The sequence below is a fragment of the Carassius carassius genome, chromosome 39 (assembly GCF_963082965.1).
Source record: "Carassius carassius chromosome 39, fCarCar2.1, whole genome shotgun sequence".
Lineage (NCBI taxonomy): Eukaryota > Metazoa > Chordata > Actinopteri > Cypriniformes > Cyprinidae > Carassius > Carassius carassius.
This window is the reverse complement of record NC_081793.1, coordinates 16712257-16735231: the sequence shown is the minus strand read 5'-3', so window position 1 is coordinate 16735231 and position 22975 is coordinate 16712257. Positions and strand designations below refer to the sequence as shown.

General features: G+C 39.3%; 2 protein-coding genes across 20 annotated transcripts in view; both read right to left on the bottom strand.

Annotated features, from left to right (window-relative positions):
• Positions 1 to 22975, bottom strand: part of nrxn1a (neurexin 1a) — a 182741-nt gene that overhangs the window by 51987 nt on the left and 107779 nt on the right. For 8 of the 19 annotated variants that reach the window (XM_059530949.1, XM_059530936.1, XM_059530938.1 and 5 more), the window contains 6 exons: positions 20797 to 20919; positions 18643 to 19024; positions 18369 to 18559; positions 16459 to 16644; positions 15170 to 15196; positions 12122 to 12241 (listed from right to left, as the gene is read on the bottom strand). In XM_059530949.1, coding sequence (XP_059386932.1) covers positions 12122 to 12241; positions 15170 to 15196; positions 16459 to 16644; positions 18369 to 18559; positions 18643 to 19024; positions 20797 to 20919 — 1029 coding nt within the window. Of the gene's footprint in view, positions 1 to 5515; positions 6717 to 12121; positions 12242 to 15169; positions 15197 to 16458; positions 16645 to 18368; positions 18560 to 18642; positions 19025 to 20796; positions 20920 to 22975 lie in introns of those variants that run through there. The other 11 variants (XM_059530945.1, XM_059530950.1, XM_059530948.1 and 8 more) reach the window with 5 other exon arrangements.
• Positions 1 to 22975, bottom strand: part of LOC132121496 (phosphatidylinositol-glycan biosynthesis class F protein-like) — a 358018-nt gene that overhangs the window by 271885 nt on the left and 63158 nt on the right. The gene's annotated exons all lie outside the window — the stretch shown is intronic.

Genomic DNA, 22975 nt, shown 5'->3' with positions numbered 1-22975 from the left:
GTCTTCTGTTCCCTAGTTCCTGCCCTGATATTGCCAGAATACTCAGTGCCCTACAAGAGACTCTCAGCTCAGACGTTGTGTCAGTACCGACGCTTGGACCCTTTGTGCTGTACTCCCATCTGACGTTGCGTCGGCTCTGACGCTGGGACCGTGTGTGCTGGTCCTCCTCAATTACCTTGCCTGGTGGAGGGGCTGGAGGCTCGTGTGACTGTTCCCCTTATCCTTCTCCTAGTCTCGGCCTCAGCCGAGTGGTGCTTCAGACTTGAAATAAATCTGAGTTGTACTTGCAAATTGAATCCGTATGTTTCCCTGACACTTATATATCATTGCTCTTTTGTTGTTTTTGATTGCTTCCACTGTCCTCATTTGTAAGTCGCTTTGGATAAAAGCATCTGCTAAATGACTAAATGTAATGTAAATGTTATATATATATATTAGCATAATTTAAATTAGAATTGAACAATTTACATTAAATTTCTAAATGTCTAGTATACTGTACAGTTTGTCCCCTGCAACTATACATATAATTCATATTCTCCCCCCATATTCTCCCTATATTTAAAATTTTTCAAACTGTGTTTTCTGTTTGTTTCCAGGTAAAAAAAAAGTTTTTGGACCCCACTGTATGTTTTACAGGTATGTGGTGTATTGTTATCTGTGTGTTCTGCTACCTTATCCACCTGGCAGGTAATGGACAGAAAATTGTTTTTGTTCCATTATGCTGAGAAGAATAGGTGTGTGTGGGCAAGAGTGAGTGTGCTGATGGTTTTTTATGTGAAGCAATTATAATGTTTACGTGAAATATGAGTCTGTGACATTGTATTTGTTTATTAAACATTCAGTGCGAGCTGTGCTGCAACTACAAAACTGAGGCTTCTGCAATAATAAACAGGCAATTAAAAAGTGAATTACTGCAGCTCCAATTACCAGACTGACACCACAGTGCTCCACACCAACTGGGTAATTACAGGCAACAGCTCGAGCGGAACACTGGCCAACCTAAGAGGGTGCGGATGTGTAGATGAATATGTGTATCTTTGCATATGTGTGTGTAGTAAACTGGCCGTTATCTTCCGCAGAAACAGCAAGAGAGAAGCGTTCGTAAATTTGACCGCGGTTTCTCCCTCCCTCCCTCTCCTAGAATCGACTTAAGACGCAGGTTTCAAAACCTGACGTCATGTTTATGACCGGTCTAGTGCAACACATGGTTTTATTGTCTGCATGTGAAGGAATCCTCCGGCTGACTGAAAGAGACTCCATCTCCGGTTGGGAGAGAGTTTAGGCTCTATGGTGGGTGGGTGCTTGGCTGCCTCAGGACACAGTCGAGAGTCCACATGGACAGCTCCAACACTGTTCAGTTCCTGTATGCCTCATGGGTTTGATTTTTACATGTATCATTGGCATTGTCAAAACATGTTCCTTTCATTTCTTTAATACTCTTGTCAGTTTTTATTGTCAGACCTGAGGGGGCTGAATGAATCAGAACTAATAAAACAATAAAACCCACTGTGAAATGTAAAGTCTTCTGATTAATTTCATGTTTAGTGCAATGTAATTTAAAGACAACAGCCTGGCACAAACTGAATTTTCTACAAATCTGGATAGCAGTGCGTTATACAGCATATTATAGCAGAACAATTAACCTTTGAGGATACTTGCCACAGACGACTATATGCTCCCTCACAGACTCAGAAAAAAACAACAGTTCATATGTGAAAAGAGACCACTGAAGAGTGAAAGAGGCAGGGAGCATTGGGGTTTGTGGTCGTGGTAGAGCTCCTGCTGACCTTTCCAGGGCTAATTAGGGTAGAGCTGGGAATGAGCAGTCAATGCTGTGCTGGCTGAAAGCCTGCCTGCTGTGGCACTTTAGTGGATGTTGTTTTGATTTGCTTTGTGTTTTTATAACGAGCTTTCGGCTCCTGAGCACGTCCAGGGGGTTTGGGAGAAGATGAGGCTTAGCCTCGGGGTGTGTGAGCGTGTAAATTTATCTTGTGAGTGTACAGTATTGTGTATGATTTGCACTTTTTGTATTTTGTATGGAAGGAGTATTTAGGAATGAGAAAAGAAATGAAAGCAGAAAAGGAAAAAAGGAAAAAAGGAAGAAAGTTAGAATGAAAGGAAGGTGAGACGGACAAATGACAAGAATTTAAAAGAATTTAAAATTTAAGCAGAGATAGAAAAAAGGAGGAAAAGAAAGAAGGTACTCGGAGTAAAGAAAGAAAGAAACAAAAATAAATGCCAGATGATGAAATTAAAGGAATGAATGAAGCAGAGGATGAAAGAAAAAGCAGGGAAGTAAAGGAAAGAATGGAAGAAAATGGGAGAAGAAAGAAAGTAAAGAAGAAAGGAGGGAAGTAAGGGAGGAATTAAATTAAAGAATGGCAAAAATGAAGGAGGAAAGAAAAGATGGAAAAAATAGAGAAGGAAAATAGGAGGAAAGGAGGAGAGTAAAAAGCAATTAGGAAGGAAAGAATGTCAAACAAACAAAAGGAACAAGTGAAGAAATTAAGGAAGAGGAGAAAAAGATGGGAAAATGAATGAAGGAAAAATGGGGAGGAACGAAAGAAGGAAAAAGTTAGGAGGAAAGAAAGGATGAGAAGGAAAAAGAAAGGAAGAAGGGAGGAAAAGGCTGAAGTAAAGATAGGGAGAAAGCAAATTAAGAGGAAGGAAAGAATGAAGGAAGATACAAAAAAAAAAAACTAAGCTAGCTAATGTATGTCGACTTTGAGTGATGAATTAAAAAATAACTTTCTTATTAGACGGAAGCATGTGTAATAATCTCTGCAGGTGTGTGTTTGTGTGTTTGTGTGTGTGTGTGTGTATCAGTACATCCAGTCTAAGCCTCCCTGAGCCCCATGTGTGAGCTACAGTGACATAATGAGAAATCTCTGGAGGTTTGGCTCGACTGGGTTTAGATTACACACCAAAGCTATTGTTCCTTCTTTTTCTCTCTCTCTCTCTCTCTCCTTCTTTTTCTGCAGATTCTCTTGGGAGAGTGTATAGCATTTAAAGAATCAATCACCTCCATACTATCAAGGGGATGATATGTCTTTTTCATATAAACTCGCACACCCATACACGATGCACCCACTATAGAGTTCAGCTTGCAGCCCTGTAAAGTCACTCAATGTCTCACTGTTTGCTAGTGGTGATGCTGTATTGTTCCCAGTGGAATAACACTGTCAAGTACATGTAGACTTTGACCACTCTGCTCATCCTTTTGCCTCTTTTAATTCCCTCTATCTCCCTCTTAGTCAAAACAGCCTACGCTTCCAATTCTCAGCCTCTCAGTATCATATATAGCCGGGCACAGCACCATTCACAAGCAAAATCCATGCTTCCCTCTCATTACAGCAATTCAGGCTTCTCAAACTATAGCTCTGACATAAAAGAGAGCAAATAAGACAGAGATACATAGAGGAAGGTTACTCAACCTCATAAGCTCACTTACTCCAACTGTACTCAGATTTACAGTGATGGAGGAGAGAGAAAGAGAGGGGCAGCATACTAAAGCAGCTCACATAGTCATTAATAGCCTTTGGAAACATGCAAGAAAGAAAACACTCACACGAACACATTTTTTTTTAAGAATGAGGGGGAGTAATGTTGAACCTACATGGTTCGATCATTTTACTGTAGGTGTGAGAGAATGCAGCGTTCTTCTACAGTATAACTTCATCTAAATGTAGCTTCTGTTATATTTGTCAGTGTAACTGTGGAGGAAATAGGAGATAAAAGTGCAAGACTGCAGCAAATTGAGAGGGGGAAAACTGTGGTGGAAACCCCACTTTGCTGGAGCCCAGGTTAACTTCTGATAATTTGCCTCGCTTTCTGTTTTTATTTATTTTTTAGTTCCCATCCAGTCATTTCAGTGGGAGAGAGGACACATTTTCTGGTGCACACAATTTTCTGCACTCCACATAACCAAATGTAAATGGTTTTTAAATGATAATTTTGCTGCAACAACAGAACTCGTGATGTTCTCAAACTCCTTGTCGCGGTGAACTAAAACAGTGCTGAAGCAGGTAGGGCTGGACAGATTTGCAGTTTGGCTGAGGTGGTGTCCACTGGTGCTGTAAATAGCATAGCAGACACATAGCCGGAAGCGGTTTCAGTTTATTATTATCAGAGCTTGTGAATTATGCTCAGCTGTGAACAATGTCGCTGAATATTCTTTGCCAAAAGAGGTCCGGAGGTTTGAGAGGTTTAGATTAGCTTGGCTGGGAGGGAGGCAGAGGCAGAAGCAATGGACCCTGATGCGCTGCCTCGCTGCCTGGGGGGACGCATTCGAGCAGCGGGGCTCTGTGATCTCAGCACACCCTGCCATTAGAGACGCCAGCTGTGTCACACACACACACACACACACACACACACACACACACACACACACACACACACACACACAGAGAGAGAAAAGAAGAATATGACAAAGACAGAAGGAAAGAGAGATAGGGAGAGAGGCAAGGAGGTAGAGAAAAAAACTAAGAGCCTTTCAGAAAGGATGATAAATGACTCGTCTCACTTCACAAGCTTCCACTCTCTTCCTCCTGCCTCTATTCAATAGTAATTTTTTTTATTTATTATTTTTTTTTTTTATCAAAGCATTTTCTGTGAGGATAATGCTGAGATGCAGCCAGGTCTCATTATATAAGTGCAGTGGATCACATACTGACAGCTCAAGCCCCTCTGCACACATAGCGTGGAAATCGCCCTGATAGTTTTAAACAGCCAGCCGCAACGAGACATTACAACACAAACTGGGAGGGGGGGGGTCTGGTGCAATAAAGCTGAAGGTGTTCAATTTATACTGTATACCGGTCTCAAGAGTGGTGGCCAGTGGGATTTAATGGGAATGTAGAAGTAATATAGTTTCAAAGGAGGTGTGGGGGGGTCCCCAAGTGTGAAAATCTTAGGATAGCTCTCGGGTCTAATAGTAGCAAAAAAATGCCTGTCCACTGTCCCTTCTAGACCCAATTGGCTGGTTCGCTGCATTAAATCCACACACAACACAACATGCTACGATGACCACGATGCAATTTGAATATAATTTCATCATGTCAAAGGTCAGCTCAAGTCGGTGTGCACGGATGTGGCCTTTTGAACAGGAGAGGCCAAGGATGTTGCCCCAGTGCTTATATAAACACAACCCCCTCAATGGCCCCTAGAAATAACACAAAGATGCATGTATTCAAGGATAGTCAGCATAACATAAGGCTGAATCGCTGGTCGCTAAGTGATTGTGGTGCAGCCTACATTATGCTCTCAACATTTGTACTCTGCATAATGCATCTGCATAATGTTCACAAACACCGCTTAAAGATCGCATTTGCATCCTGACCACATAATTGCGCAAGTGCACTTACAGAGCTCTGCAATTACCCTGAGATTACAAGTGCATGATATCGTTTCTTATGCTAAAATCTCAGCACACAGAAAACAGAAGCTCTAGGAACGAAAGGTTACTGAATGGCAAAGTGGTGAGAAGGTGAATGTGGCAGTTGAATAAGCTACGCACCATGTCCTGCCCGCAGGGGGGCGTGGGATCTGGCGGCAGGCATGAGGTGATGAGGCATATGTTGAGGGACGTACAGCTCCCCAGGCCCCTCAGCCAGAGCCAGGACTGACCCCAATGTCAGCGGTGGCAGCCAGAGAGCCACACGCAGGCTGATGCGGAGCAGGATGGAAGCAAGACCACCAGGAGCCCCGCAGGGCCACAGACGCAGCATGCTACCGGAGTGCAGGGACTTTAAAGAGGGGCGTCCTTAGACCACCTGGCAACCCATGTCCCGCTCAAGCCTTGGTTCCTGACCATGCAACAGCCCAATCACTGATGGAGAGACAGAAAAACAGCACGTGCCGAATCCACATGGAGAGGGAACTTCAACAGAATTCTTCCGAGATATCGATTAAAAAAAAAAAAGAGCATAGATAAGGTAAACTTCAGAAGGTTAATGATCCTTGTTTATATCCCTCTGTTCATGGCATTCAAAAACACAAAATCCTGCAGGAAGAAAAAGAAAGAAACCACATAATCCAATCCAGTACTCCAGTAAGGAAGGCGTAGTGGTGTATTTGAGAAGAGGGAGAAAAGAGTGTGCAGCCTTTGTTACAGACCTCCCAGCAGTCCTGGACTTTTCCTATCACATGAATCCCAGCTGTATCCCATGAAGACAAGGAAGCATCCCTCGTTATCCCCGTTGAGAGAAAAGAAGAGGAGCGGGGAGACTACCAGAAGCTATGGCACACACAAGACGAGATCGCCACTGCAGCATTTAACTCAATACAGAGTGCCTCTCCCCCTCCCCAAACGACACACATATTCTCTCTCACACACACCACACAAGAGCTGCTGCTGCCTGGCTGGCTGAGACCGCACTGACTCTCAGAGGAAACATCAGCAGACACATCACAGGAGAACAGAAAGAGAGAAGCAAGAAAGGGCAAAAGTGTTCAAGTGGTCTGCACGTGAAAAAGGTTGTCATAGTTTCTGAAAATGTCAGCGTTAAGTCTTCCTCTTCTCTCACTCCTTACAGTGTCTCTGTAGCGGAAGCATTCGTAAGCAGCATGCTTAGAGGAAAAGACCCTCTGAATGAAGAGAAGGGGAAACAGAGAACGGTGAAGCTTGGCTGAGTTTTCCTCCCCCTCTTTTCCTCCTTCCCTCCCCCACGATCATCAGGGAGGCGCGTGCAGCTGTGGAAGGGGATCTCTTGTCTCATCCTCCTAATCGTTCTTTTGCTCTTCCTGTCTTCGTTTCTCCTTGACAGAGGGGTGGCTCGAGAAGAGTCCAGCTGGAATACAGAGAGTGTGGGCTCCTTTTCCCTTCACAAACTAGTTAAACCTTGATATACTCGTCCCTCTTGGGCCATTGTGTAGCTGAATGAGTTCTCTCACTGGGCGCACTTCAGCACCATGGACAGTGCCTGGCTTGATTCAATAGCAGTCTTTCTTGCAAGATGCAACAGTTGCTTCAGTGTTTCAAGTAAGGATTGTAATTGTAGTCTGTTTTTATCAGAATAAATTTGCAAGGTGTTTTGTAGTTTGACATTTTGTTTGCAGATTTTGGGATAAAACAGATTAATTTTACAGTTTATGAAAATGAGGACAAGTCATGCAACCTAATCATGTTGCCATCTGCCTGATTTGTACCAAGTCAAAATACTGCTTAGATTGATGCCCAGGCTTTGACGTCAACAATAAAAAGACACAGGAAACATTTGCTTAAAGGGGCAGTTCACCCAAAAAATACATTCTGTCATCATTTAACCTCCAATCTAGTACAACTTTATTTCTTCTGTGGAACCCAAATGACCATATTTTACCTTTTTTTTTTTTTTTTTACTATTTTTGTTCATACAATGGAGTAAAAAACAATGTTGAACCCTACTGACTTTCATTTGATTACTCAAAATATTTTCTTTCTGTTTCACAGAATAAAATGTAAGTCAAGATTTAGAATTTACTTGCACAATTATATGGTTAGCATTTAGCTTAATTTTTTTACACTACTGTCCATGACTGGTCACTACCCTTCAGTTGAGAACCACTGTTCTAGGTAAAAACCCAATTTATTCTACTAAAGAGTGGAATAGGATGTGTAAATGAGCAGTTTAAAAGTAAATCAGTCAAAACCCCAAATACAGTGTATCTCTGATTTATAACTGTGAGTTTGTCACCAACAAATAAAACAAAAAAGAACACACTAAATAAATATTGTGCAAGTTTCACCCTCCCCCTCATGTGCACCCCATGCTGTGGGTGTGTTTGCTTGTTGGTACAAGGAGGAAGACTGCAGGTGTGCTTCTCCACAGAGACTCCAGTTGGAGTGTGAAGAAAGATGCACTAAATGTGACACTGGTGTCATCTCTTCTCACACAAGGAGATCGTTGTTTCTCCCTCATCTCAGCTTTGAGCATCGTTAGCACTGTATAATTAAAGTTGACAAAGCCGGGTGATCAGAGCTGCCTCGCCAGGGGCTCCAAGACAGACTGCATCAGGAGCTGAAACTGCTCTATTTGGATGACAATTTTATCACTGCGTCTTGAGCAATGCACAGTGTTGTACGCAATGAAACATCATATCCAGAGGTTTATGAAATCATTTGGGAACCAGTTGCCTGCATTCATAGCAAGCTAATTCCTTCCCTGAGATATTAAAAGAATATGAGAACCCAGCATGCAAAATGAGCATGTGCTATATTTTCTGTTTACAAGGCTGCCACCTAACGGCAAACACTGTATTGCTTTGAGCAGAGGACCCTTGCCATTCTCTGGCAGTCACATGTTTGAGCCAATCCATTTCTTTTTTCAGCTGACCTCAAAAGCAGATTCAAAGGAAATAGAGCATGTTTTAATACTGGCACTTTCATTCTGTGTAGAAAAAAAAGGTTTCAAGTATTTCAAACAGTAAGGGAGAAATAAGTGGAAAGGTCTGTTTTTTCTTTCTCTCGTTTTGCTCGTTTTTTATGAAGAAAGGAGGAATGTTTTATGAAGTCAAAAGAGAACAGATAAGTAATGAACCCTACAATCATTTTCTTCTACTTTTCCATCTCCCCATCTATTCATTGACTACAGAAAGCATGAATCAACCCCCCCCCCCCAACCCATGATGCTCCAGTAACCAGTGGGATGTTGTTTATTAAGAAACAAGATATTTGATAAGCAACAAGCTAATTAAAAATGAAGCACATATTTAAAAACATATTGTTCGGTTAAAAAGCAGATGAGTACACTGCTGTCATGAATAGCACAATTCATTTATCTCTTCACATTTTTCTTTACAGCTGTGGTCATTTTTAATCATGTAATTCTTTCGTCTCTTATCTATGCTCTGGGTCTTTAATAGTATTTAGACCAAGCAAATCAGTTATGCATTCAGTGGAGAACCCCGGAACTGCTATTTCCCCTTTCTAGTTTTCTAAAGTGTTCTTTGATAACCAGCTCAAACCAAACTGTTCATGTTGTTAGTAGCCATTCAGATCTGATGTGTTTTGAGTCCATGCATGATGAGACTAATGGACAAATGCACCCAACCAGCGTTCAGAATTGACTTTTGCCACAAATTCCAATGATGAAGAGATTGAGAAAACAGCCTAATACTTCCTACAGACCATGAAATATTTTTTCTGTGGTTTATTGTTTAAACATGTAATATTAATACTTAAACATACTGTACATTTGTCATTTTATAAATTAGATTTAGTCAGAGGTGTAAAGAGTATCTGAAAAATTACTTCACTACAAATGACAACTTGACAACAACTTGAGTAAAAGTCTTAGAATATGTGATTTTAACAGTACAGTTTTTTACTCATACTGCATATAGGCTCAAAGATGCACTAGTCAAAGAGATTTGCCAATGAAAAACAAGAAAGAGTTGACTTGTGAGGACAGTAGTCACGATTATTTTCGAAAACCAAACTACAACGGAACACATCAAAAAACAAAAACATAAAAAATCCGAACAAAACAACAACAACAACAAAAACTACAAAATCCTTCAAAAAGGTATCTTCAGTATAATGGATAAATAAAACATGTTAGGTAATTTGTATTTATTTATTTATTTATTGCTTAATTTGTTTATTACTGAACATTTTACAGTAATACAAATAGTGGAATACAGGAAAATAGTGGGAAAAACAACAATAATAATAATAATAATAAAATGTTTAAATTAAAAAGTCAACGCATTCTTGCACTGGATGACCTGGTTTCAGCCTCATTGCCATTGCTAAGGAATCTCGAATTCACATAAAATAGCCTTGTTGTCAAGTTTGGGGGAGTAAGGGCAAAACACACAAGATATAGTACTTTTAATACCCTGTAGTTGGCGATATCACTTCTTTAAAAGCAGAAATAAACTGCTGCAGAAAAAGCTAGGGGCCATGCAAAATGTAATGTGTAATTGCAACATAGACATCATATAGGATGTGGTACTTGCAACGCTCATTACAAATGTAGTGAAGTAAAGAGTAAATGTTGCTATTATCTATGATTCTCAGTAAAACTACAAAGTAGCCAAAAATATACTCAAGTACAGTAATTAATTACATATATTGAAATACTTAACACCTCTGGATTCAGTTTTTATTTTCTTGCGTAAAAATAGAAATTGAGAAAATTCACCAGCTTATAAATTCCTACAGGGCATGAAGCCATGTTTTTTCGTATATTAAAATATGGTTATGAATAATAAATTATAACAATATTCATGCATTTGTCATCATAAAAATGTGATTATTTAGTTAAATATTAAAGATATCTTACTATCCCTAAAGCAATATTTTTTTAACAAAAATGTTAATGTCATTAATTAAAAATAGTGAAAATATAAATATTACTAATTTGGTCATTATCTCTCAATTTAACAAAAACAACATGTAGATCATTATTTTGTACATCAAATTTTTATATCGGTGGATTAATACAAGAACTTTTCTACAAATGTTCTTACAAATGTACTCAAAACAAATAATTTGTGAATAAAGCTGTTAAATAAAGGTGAGTCACTCCTCATTTTTCCTCGTATTTGGCGCGTGCGACTGTTCATTCTGGACACTGCACCCACCCCGCAGGGATCTGTGTATTGATCAGTGCGCGCATGTGTATGTGTTAGTGAAAGCTTGTTTCAGAGTGTCCATACCTGGGACAACTATGGGGTTGTAGTGTATGTAGTGCAGGTCTTGAGGTGGAATGATGTGGTCATGCATTTCCACGTCTGAGTGTCTAACCCAGGCTTTCCTCTCTGCCACTATGCTCAGACAAAGCCTCTTTCTCTTTGCACTGCCTTCACGGCCTGATGATCACTGGGCTTCTAACCATCTAAATGAGCCTTTGTGTGTGTGCGCATGAGCATATGACCGTGCAGGAACATTAATATTGTGTGCACATATAATCCTTGCTCAAATAAGTGCCCAGTAAAAGATGAATTCAGTCTGTAATCATTAACACAGGGGCTTACACACAACAATGAAGGCGAAATGTGTAAATCCACCAATTTATTTAATTTATCACTGTGTGTTTATGTGTGTGTGTGTGTGTGTGTGTGTGTGTGTGTGTGTGTGGGGGGGGGGGGGGGGGGGGGGTAAACGAAAAGAAATGTGATTTTCTTTATAATTCTAATTAGGTAGCAAAGTGATCCTATCGTCCTCTGCCATTCTCATCTCTAAAAAACACACTGAATAGATTCCAGCGAGGTGTGGGGATGCGGATGATGTAATGCAAGCCATCTATGTGGCTTCTTCCTCCTGAACAAAGGCGGGCTCTTATCAGTTTGGTAAACCCGCAGAATGGATTAGCTGTGCATGGCTTGAGTCTGCATTAGCTCTTTTCCGTAAACCATCTCAAGGAGTTTCACCCTGCTTCAGATTCCTGGCACTCAGCACTTTCCCAGGCTACAAGCACTAGAGGTTTTCACACCAAATTCAGTCAATGCTATTGTCAGAGTACAGCTCAATATTACAAATCCATTCAGAAATGCCCACACATGCTTATGCAATGTTTCCTTCTAGATATAATTTATATCTATGAGAAACAGTCTACTAAATATTTTCTTTTAGCTTATTGCAGCATCTAATGATATACAGCATGGAGCAGATCCCCATCTACGCATTGTCCACCAACCCCCTCTAGTGGTGTAGTAGAAGACTGCAAGATTTTGAAAGTATGCTGTAAGAACAACAATGTTCAGAATGGAATACTAACATATTATTTACTGAAATCCAAATAACCATTTTATAAACGCACAATAACCATTTTTAAATGTTTTTATGGAGCATGTGGTGTATTCTGTGCAGTAGGGAGTTACACAGCTCGCTAGTATCCAGTTCTGGAAATAGCCCCTTTCTAAAGGTCACTGAGATTCCATTTTAATTCAATGTGATTCACATCTGATGTGAATATGAATCAAATGAACATATGCATGTTTATTTTTCACAGTTTATATATTCAATACCATTTTCAAAAAATACAATAATCATCAAACTGGCTGATGTTTGTTAGAATACCATAAATAATAGCGGTGCATGTGCTCTCATCCATTGACAAACCAATATAGGTGGTTCTGGATCAGTGCGCTGGGTTTCCCTACAGTAGCTGTAAAGAAGGAGAGGTGATAGACTCACGGTCATTGCAGAGCGGCCCTCCAAATGATGTCATGCTGCAGTCGCAACTGAACCCCTCCCACTGCTGCAGACACACGCCCTGATTGGAGCAGGAATCCTCTTGACAGGTAGTGCTGGGACCTAAAGAGACCGATGACAGAGTAGTGTAGAGAGAGAGAGAGAGAGAAACAGAAAAAGAGGTATATAAATTCATAGGCCCCTTACGACATAAAAATCCAGACAAGTGAAAAGCTTTTATTGCAGCAGAAACAGGCACACAGAACCATCCCATCTGCTCAGTCCCCTATTAAAACAAAACAACAACAACAACAACAACAACTACCAGTGAGGAGAAAATCTTCTGTTTAACTAAATATTAATCTTTCCCATACACACTTTAGGGATCTCAATTGGGTGAAGAAAATATTTTATAAATAAATTAAAAGATGCACATAAATGTGTTACATTTAATTGTTACTACTGTACAAGAAAAAGAAATGTATAAATCTTTTCCATTTCAGTGCGATTTTATATAGCATTATGAATGTGCTTATTTTAGATTATATTGTGTCATTATCTTAAATTCATGAACCACGGCATTCACCAAAAGGTACACTCAATAAATTGTAGTTTATGTTGCGCTAGCTGCATCTGACACAATGCACAGAGTATGTACTACATGTGATAAAGAAATTACTGCATGAGTGTTAAAAAGTACATTTGATAATTGATGCATATGTGTAGTAAGAATACAGACTAGACACACTATATACAGTATATATGTTGGCAATGACCTATGATGTCAGCTACATCACTGTTTCCCACCATTAACAAATTTGATACAATGTCCAATGGGTGCACACCTGGCATATTTACAAATACTACATTTACAGACAAACTACTCATCTGACATACTGCTTTTCACATGTTATATTAATAAGAAAGTGGCCATATTAGGATGTCCTTTTAGACGTACACTGACACCTAGTGGCTTTTAAGTACACTTCCGCTCATAATTTTGGGTCAGTAAGATTTTTAATTTTTAATAAGAGTCTCTTATGCTTACCAAGGCTACATTTATTGAATACAAATACAATAAAAGTAGTAATACTGCAAAATATTAAAACTTTAAAATAACCGTTTTCTATTTGAATACATTTTAAAATGTAATTTATTCCTTTGACGGCAAAGCTGATTTTTTTTTAGCCATTATTCAGGTCTTCAGCATCAAATGAGCCTTCATAAATTATTCTGATATTCTAATTTGGTGCTGAAGAAACATTTATTTATTTATTATTATTATCATTGTTAAAAAAATATGCTTATTATTGTATATATTATTAATTATTAAAACTGCTTTTTAAACCTCTTTATTAAACTGCTTAATATTTGTGTAAACTATTATACTTTTTTCATGATTCTTCGATTAATATAAATGTTGTAACTTTTGACCAGTTTAATTCAACCTTGCTGAATAAAAGTATACATTTCTTTAAAAAAAACGAAAAACAAATAAATAAACTGACCTCAAACTTTTGAACATTAGTGTAGCATTACTCAAACAGCAAATACCTGTAGTAAATGGCACTGTAAAAACATGCTATTTGCAGCAAGTCATGATTAACTTATTAAAAGTATATAATAATAGGGAGGTTAGCAATCTCAACATGTCTGCTCTCATGAGGCAAACTGCTCCATGTAAATTAAATCAGCTACATTCTGAAAAAAAGAAGGTACAAAAGTTGTCATTGGGGTGATACCCTTTCAAAAGGCACACCTTTGTACCTTATTTAACCCAAAAGGATGCATATTAGTACCCTAAAGTTAGATTTGAGTACCTTTTAAAAAGACACCGCTCCAGCTTTTGTCCCTTTATTTCTGAGAGTGTAGTATTGAGTCTCAGGTGAGCACGATTTTTAAAAAGTACCATTTAAAACTTTTTTAACAAGGTAAAAAACAAATAAAAAATACAGAGTGCACCTTAATCGGTCTCATTACTCAAGAAGACATTAAATGTGGACAGGTGACTTGATTAGTGCAATTCAAGCATTGCACCAGTGGCTGTGAGACAGAGTAGCATTGGCGGTAATGTGCAGTGTATTGGCTGCAGTAATAATACAGGCCCCAGTGTGATAATAACATCTGCTCCTAGTAATGCTGAGGTGGGTTTAAAGCAGCAGCACTCCCTGGGGACTTAGGGCTGCTGTAAGATAAATGGGGGCCATCTGGAACAGCTCATTTTGTGTTCGTCTACAGAAGCGAAGCGATGGGGCGACGGGCCAGGCATATTACAGCCTGCAGAAACACTTCTGTTCTCATTTCTCTCATTACTTCAGCCAGCATGTAAAACAGGCCCCTGGCCCTCAAACGCTCCCTCCTCTCCATCACTCAGCCATTTGGCCAATCAGTCGCACATTTGGGGCTTGGCCACTTGACTCGGAGGTGAAGCGAGTCTGGCAGGGAGAAGCAGGAGGAGGAGAGAGAGAGATGCTACGACAGCCGCCGATACGATCCAGATGAGCTGCACTCTTCCTGTCTCACCTGATCTGTCTGAGCGAAGCTCATTTAAAGTCTCAGGCAGAGAAACAGAGGGTTGGCTCGCTCCCCTGACAAGCTTCTTTCAACCCCCAAAATATATCTGAGCGGAGTAATCTGCCTTCAAACTCATGAGAGAGATTCCCTAACCGCTTGGGAAATTCCATCTATTCTTAAAGCCCTAATTGGGGGCTAAAGGCAATAGACTATTTCCATTGCATTTTGGTGTGAAAGGAGTTGAAACCGCATGCAGTGGGTGGAGGGGGGCACTGTCAGAAGAGGGAAGGGGGGGGGGGCATGCCTCCAGTAAACAACAGAACAGATGTACGCTTCAATGAAAAGAGAAGTGACAGGTAAGTGAGGGTATCCTACAACACAGGACACTCTGAGACAGGTAAAAGCCGGGAGGCTGTAAATACAAGGAGTGCAGACGGTGCTTGTATTTACAGAGATAACGTGATCTACGACATCAGACGGTCACACTGGAGTAGGGGAAGAGGGGGCATTGGTTAAGACACACATATGGCTATCTACCTTGCAAGTCAGCTTTCAGCAATGCAACTTTTGTCAGCCAAACGAAAAAGAAAAAACAAAACAAAATAAATAAGATGTTAGTAGAGGCACTGGAATGTCTGTGATTATAACAAATTAAGTCGTTAAAAATGTAAGGGAACAGAGAGAGGAAATGAAGAAAGCAGACAGAGACCCAGGGAAGAAGAGATGTGGAGTTAGAGATGAGGAGAGAGAACAGGATCAGATGTGATAAAAGCCAGTAGCGTAGGTTTGGTTTGAACAGAAGCACCGTTTACAGCCATGTAAATGTGATCCAATAATGACTTAGAAAATAAATACTTGCATTCATGTTGTAAGGTTTATATGCTCTTGTACTGTTGTGGTTCTTAGCAAATATTAGCACTGATGGCCATATAAAAACAATGTGTCTGTGTATTTTGCCAGACAAAATTGCACAAAAAAAAAAAAAAGTTGCAATGTAAAAAACAGGATTTCTTTTAACATTAAACATATGGTTTTTGACTGTAGTTAGGATAATTAATTCACTTTAAAATAATAGCACTCTATGATAAGTCTCAATTTAGATAGCCAGGTAAACATATTTATTATAGTACTGTTCTATTGTTGTGGTGTTAGGCTGTCTTTGTTTAGATTTGATGCATTCTTATGCATTAGAGCTTGATACGTGTCTCTTATGCTCACAGTAGTTGCATTTATTTGATCCAAAATACATTATAAACAGCTATACTGTGAAATATTACAATTTTAAACAACTATAATTTATTTCTGTGATGGATTTTCAGCAGCCATAACTCCATTCTTCAGTGTCATGTTATCCTTCAGAAACCATTTTAATATGGCGTGTTGCTGCACAATATCACTGTTAATAAATCTCATGATTTTTCTTGTAGGCCTCTTTTAAATTAGTTTTCCCTTTTGGAACGATTGCACTGCATTTTTCCGTTTTAATGCATTCGATTCATCTGTTAAGGACAAAAGACAAAATGGCATATTTATGGCATAGTTCTCGCAGCAGTCCTGTTACAGCTTGGAAAAAACACAAGATCTCTTGGCAATGAGTAGGATTTGTCCATAGCATTCACCCCTAATTTACACCCCTGTTGCCAACAGTAGAACACAGAATCCTGAAACCGGTTAAAACTGGCCCAGCATGAAGAAAACACAAAACAGATGAAGAGAACAAGAAGCAGCAAGGATGAACAAGTGCATGAGAGGAAACAAGGATTGGAGAATGTAGTCATCAAGCGAGGGAACTCGCTAAGCCGACCTGGTGTATGTTTCATTCATACCATTTTCCTCACCTTCGCATCCTCTCTCCACCTGGCCGGCGTTGGACAGTGCGTCTGACAGCAGGTCTGGCAAACGGCCGTTCAGGTCTACAGATGCCAAGCAGCCTTGGAAGCCCTCTTTAGAATGCACCAGCTTTGGCAAGTCCTTATACATCTCTTTGGCCACACCTCCCACATACAAATCACCTGTAAAGACAGGAAATATTATGCTCTGATTGACAATGTCTTTTCAATTCAACTATGTTGAGCATGATATTTCAAATGCCCATAGAAAAGCTACACCATTGCCCCCTGCTGGTTCATTTGATTGTTGCAATACACAACAATGTGAATGTCAATGTGAGGTAAAGAACACACACAGTATGCTTTTTTTTTTAAGGACATTAAAATATGCAAATATGCATTACATTTATCGCACTTGATAGACATTTACAATGTTACAAATACTTGCCATTTCTAAAATATTACGTTTTCAAAATTGTTACAAAATCATTTCTGAAAGATCATGTGACGCTGAAGACTAGTTATAGCTGCAGAAAATGCTGCTTCAGTCACAAAAATTTATAACAAATAATAGTTCACATTATTACTCTTTCTGATTAAAAATGAATAAATAAATAAAATTCTTACAGACCCAAAACTTTTAAATAGTACTGTACACCCAATATAATATAATGATAAATGTTTCGCAATTAATCGCATGATTGCTGCAATTAATCGGATGACTGTCTGCAAATAAATACCAATTAATCGTATTGTTGTGCACAAAACTAATAATGGCTGGCGAAAGTAGTGTATTGTGCATTTGTAACATTTGTAACCCTGGAGCACAAAACCAGACTTAAGTCGCTGGGGTATATTTGTAGCAATAGCCAAAAATACACTGAATGGGTCAAAATTATCAATTTTCTATGCCAAAAATCATCAGGACATTAAGTAAAGATCATGTTCCATGAAGATATTTTGTAAATGTCCTACTGAATATATATCAAAAATTTATTTTTGATGTTTAATATGCTTTGCTAAGAATTCATCTGGACAATTTCAAAGGTGATTTTCTCAGTATTTAGATTTCTTTGCACCCTCAGATTCCAGATTTTCAAATAGTTGTATCAAATATTGTCCGATTCAGATTTATTCAGCATACAGATGATGTATGAATCTCAATTTCAAAAAATTGACACTTAAGATTGGTTTTGTGGTCCAGGGTCACATTTGGTTTGCAAACACTTTAAACAAATAATGTGCTTTTTATAGCAGTATTCCTTTTCTATAGAAGCACTTACAATATTTCTTGTAAATCCTAACTCATAACATTAATGTTATTAAATTAAATATAAAACAAGCTATTCGTCACTGCCAGGACATTAACATTTTTATAGAAACTATTTTATAGTTTGTAATAGAAAAACAAGTTATGCTCAGAGTCCAGATCCTCGATCATAACATTATAACAGGCATCTTCTGAGTAGAGACATGCATGATCGCAGGACCCATCGCAGCAGAGTGTGGCGCGGGACAACACTTGATGGGCAGGTAGAGACTCATGTGTGTGTGGGATACGGGAGAATAATGAGGGTGTGCTCACACTAGGCAATCATAAACCACAAAGCCTGGTTTGTTTGACTAGTGTGATCACTCCGTTTAGCAGTCGGAGATTATGAAGTCGTTATTAGAAACTTGTTGCATTCTTTTCTGTTAAAAATAACAGTGGACAGTGGTTTGTGAATGCTGATGCTTAGCCTAAATAATTTAATCGGGTGCATGACTCATGATTTGTCTTGTCAACAGACTTTCATAATAAAAAAACTGCGTTAATGCATGATAAAAATAGTTATCGGCATTAATCAATATCGGCATTAGTTCATATCATCCAGAGATCATTCTCATTTAGAAAACATCAAAAGTACCTTTCAGATCCAGGTTCTTGGCTCCCATGGTAGTCTGTGTGGTGATTTTAGTGTCTATTTTGACCGTATGGAGGTTGTTTGTATCTCGTGAGATCATCACATTGTGCCAGTGATTGTCATTCAGTGGTGTGTTGGAATTCCCTTTGATGAGATGAGCTCCATTTCCAAGGTCTGACACATAATGGAGATATCTGCATGCAAACGGTCATGAAGACAATTAGTGAAGGACTTTTCAAATGTTCAATGCATTCCAATCAAACATGGTGGAGCATACCCTTTAACCAGCTCTACTACTATGAAGTCATTGCCATCTCCTCGGTTGTACAGGATGAGGCCATCTGGTGAAGTGGTCTTAAACTGGAAGAACAGGTGCATGGAGTAGTAGGCCTGAAGGGTGGGCAAAGTCACATAGCTAGAGCGAGACTTGAAGGTCACCGGGTCTGCCACGATGCTCTTGTAGCCGATCATGGCATTCAATTCGCAGTAGTCAATGTCGCCGTTCTTGCACAGGTCAATGTAGGACATGCCATTGAAGGTCAAACCCTGCAGGTGTCCAATGAAGTTGGAGGGCACAGCGGGCATATAACGCTTCTCTGTAACGATGCCCGTTTCCACATTGTGGAACTCCAGCTGCGTATGGTCTCCAGTGATTTGACCTTACAGGGCGAATAATCGAAAAACAGATTTAATGTAGAAAGGGGAGACTGTCAAACAGGCCCTGTCCCAAAAGGGTTAGGTAATGCTGCATACAGTATAGACTGTCATGTAGTAGAACAACACCATAAAGTTTTGTGGAATTCACGGGCATGTTGACAATTTTTGCAAGACCGCATGTACACAAAGTGAGATATCTGGGACAGGGCCACAGTGTTGCCGAAAGGGCCAAGTTTTATTAAACAAAACCTAAAAGAATGAAGAGTTGGAAGAATGTTAGAAGTATTTTAGGAAATGTGAAGGAAAAAAGGTTAAGTTCACCTTTCTGCAATCCAGTGGGAGAGAAAGCCCTTAAATATTAAAAAAAAAACTCATTTAAAGCTTCCAAAGCGGAAGTTCTTTCTCTCTAAAATCAGTAAGGTTATGCGAGTATAATGCATTCCCTCAGTGGTTTGGCCTCTGAATGCATCAGTATTGAGCGAAATACCAAGTCTATTTCAAAGTGTCGAATACACACCAGTAAGTTCAGCAAGAAACTAAAGATGATTGTACTGCACTGTGGGAAAGAACTACCTTTTTCTTATGATGCTTCATTCCGTGGGCAAATTGCAAAAGGTGTTTTTGCCCTTGAGGAGCACTGAGGGAAGGCTATTGGAAGTGAGCCAACATATCTCTTCACAAAAGGCCCTTCCACTAGACCGTTAACAAAGAGTACATGCAATAACTTAAAGAAAATAATTATGAACATGTAATAATTTGTGGTTCGTCCCTGAGATTTATAAACACTACAGGTGATTTATCTTACATGGGATTTTGAAAGGAGTCATGAAATGTATTTGAATTGAAAGTTTTGAACGATTTCTGTATCTAAAATAATCCCAATATTGACATCAGATTGTTTACACACTACTAAAAAGGACAGTGTGAAGTTAATCATTTAGTCCTTGCAATGTCATGTTTGTCCCGATTTCAAACTCATTTATCAAAAGAATAATTAATATTTTAAACTGGAGAGTTAGATTTGAGTTTTGAAACGTGGTGTATGCTATTTCAGAGTAAATATCTAGAACATTTTGTTTCTATGTTTCACGACCCTGTTAAAACTTTCACACACCCAATAACAATACCAACGAAGAAATAATTTCTTATTTTATATAAGTAAATTAATTTATATAATTAATTAATACTTATTACTGTTGTTTTTATAAGAATTAAGCATCACAACTGTCTTTAGTATTGATAATATTCTTATAATCTTTTCAGTAAAGACAGCATTTTAGAATGATTTCTGTAAGATCATGTGCCACTGAAGACTGGAGTAATGTTTGTTAAAAAAATTCAACTTTACCATCATATGAATTAATTACATTTTAAAACATATTAATATTAATATAATATTTCAAAATGTTGCTTTCTTTTACAGTATTTTTTTTTTTATCAGATCCCAAATGTTTGGATGGCAGGGACATACAAACCAACAGGAAATATTTTAATAATGTAAATTCAAAAACAAATTTAAACTAGGTCACTATTAAACAGGTCAAATTTGAAGTTTTATTTGCCATTGCAATCTAAAATTTTGGTATGTTGTTAAGGTAACTTTCTAATTCAAAATAAAGCATTGATCACATTTATATTCATATAAGGTGAGACATTAACCTTCATCCTTCCAACTCCAACTTCAAGTGTTCTACACATCATAAGGCATAGGATACTCACTTTCAAATTTGCATGTGTGTGAGTGTGAGTCTTAAGATGGGAGAATGTGCTGTACCTTCAGAGGGCTGCAGGTCATCCACCGTTAGCTTCAGACTTTTGCCTCTTCTGATGACACGAACTGTGTGCCATTCGTTGTCATTCAAGTTCTGGCCAGCAAATATGGTCTCTGGACCTTTACCTATAACATGTCCCACACAGTGATTAACACAAAGAGCACAGAGAAAGAGAGAGTGATAGAGAGACTCTTGTGAAAGAGAGGGGTTGTGAAACGGGATAAACTAAAAAGAGATGTGACTGATATCCATGTAGAGAAAAAGAAGAAATAGCAGAGGAAATGAAACTCTCACACATCGCATTCACACTACAGATCTATCTATGTCCTGTGGTTCATTTTATGATCTCTACAACAGCCTTGTTATGAATTCGGTCTTGCCGAACTATGACTATAGAGTGCAGTGAAAAGAATGATCCCCTTTCCACCACTAGATGGAGCCATGTAACTGTTTTTACAAAGGCCCTTCTTGAGGGACCGGTCTGCATGTGTGATGTCAGTCGAGATGTTCAGCTACATATGCGTCTCACGTTCTTACAATTCCTGAGTGGTTTAGGAAATGCATCCAAAAACCTATACAGACTGTAAACTCGATTCGAGAAAGCAATTTCTCGCCTGTAGAGCCCCCTCTTATCCCGTGTGCGTGTGCAGCGAGTTTGACGGGGGCCCCTGGACCTCCAGGCTCCAATCGAGCTCCCACTAGATGATCAGAGCGCGTAAAGAGGAGCCTGCAGGCTTTGTGATTTCAGCCGCTCTGCCTCTCTTTGACACGTCGTTGTCTCTCCTAATCAGTCAAACTGCTGCAAACTACAGCGTGTCATTGTCAGAGGCCACTGCAGCCCATCTCACTTGATAACAGGTAAAAAGAGTCGCCATTAAAAAACTGCCAGGCTCCCAATCGATTTTCTATCCCTCCCTGCTCTCAATTATGAATCCAGATCGGCCGGCTATGAGCCAGCTCTAATGGCAAGAAAAGCAGCAGCACGTAAGGTTTCAGACTATGCAACAGCGACCCCTAAAGGAATCTTTGCAGATCTAAGATAAAGAAAAAGCGTCCATTGAGAGGTAACACAAAGGGGCAGTACTGTTAAGCCTCCGGCGATATACAAGACATGACGTGATTGTTTTAGACCTCTGACCATCGCTGCAAAAGGATGCATGTGAAAAGGTGACAGCATGTGATTGGACAGCTGGAGAGACAGCTAAAGGTTCAGGGCTGCTATGCCTTTATTAGGAAGTTGTGTTCAGACAAACTCACAAGCAGCAAAGACAAAAAGCATCTCTCTCTGTCTGGGAGGGCAGCTCGTTGCCATAGAACTGGGGCAGATGGTTGCGTGTGTCCGGTCACTTTGATTCTCATCTCCCAGGGTGGAGAGAGAGGGCAGAGTTAAATAAGACAGAGGCGGGCAGGGGCTGGCTAAAGCACTGACAGGACAGGGCTAGCAAGACGAGCACACACAGACACACAAATCCAGGAGAGATGAGATATATTCATATCTAGCTCATCCAGCTAAGAACGATACCCATGTGAAACAAGTGCAGGCAGCCATTTTGAGGCAGGTTGGCTTCATATTGAGGACACAGTAATTCAGCTCTACTGGCACTGACGAATCAGCAATGCTAAAGGCATTTTACAAACTCTTTGATCGACTGGCATTTTTTAAATATGGATGTGTTACAACTCAATTTTTCTATTTTTACTAAGCATTGCAATTAACCATGGATCAGGGCCAAAATCCTGTCAAAAGTGACAAAATAGCATAGAGATTTCAGTTGTCTGCAACCACCCGTGTGTGATGGATTTAATTTTTTTTTTATTATGGTTACTGAAAAAAAAAGGTACTGCTAGGTTAAATTATAATTCAAACCGGGAGAAGCAGGCTGTGTTTCTGTTTATTAAAAGAGCGCAGCAGGTTAAAACATTAACTTTCACATCACGGCATTATAAATAACCGCAATATAAAACTCCAACCTTAAACCAATACGCCTCACATTTCATTCTGTCGTATGAAGCAGTTTTTATAGAAAATAATTTAAAGGTCATCAAAATCCGAACAGCTGAACCATTTCGATGGTGCAACTCTAAATGTCAGAGACCCAAGGTGAAAATTTGGATTCCTGAAGTGCAAACCTCTAACCAGCCAAAATGCTGCTCTCAACCTATAGCCTGATTTAGCCATGA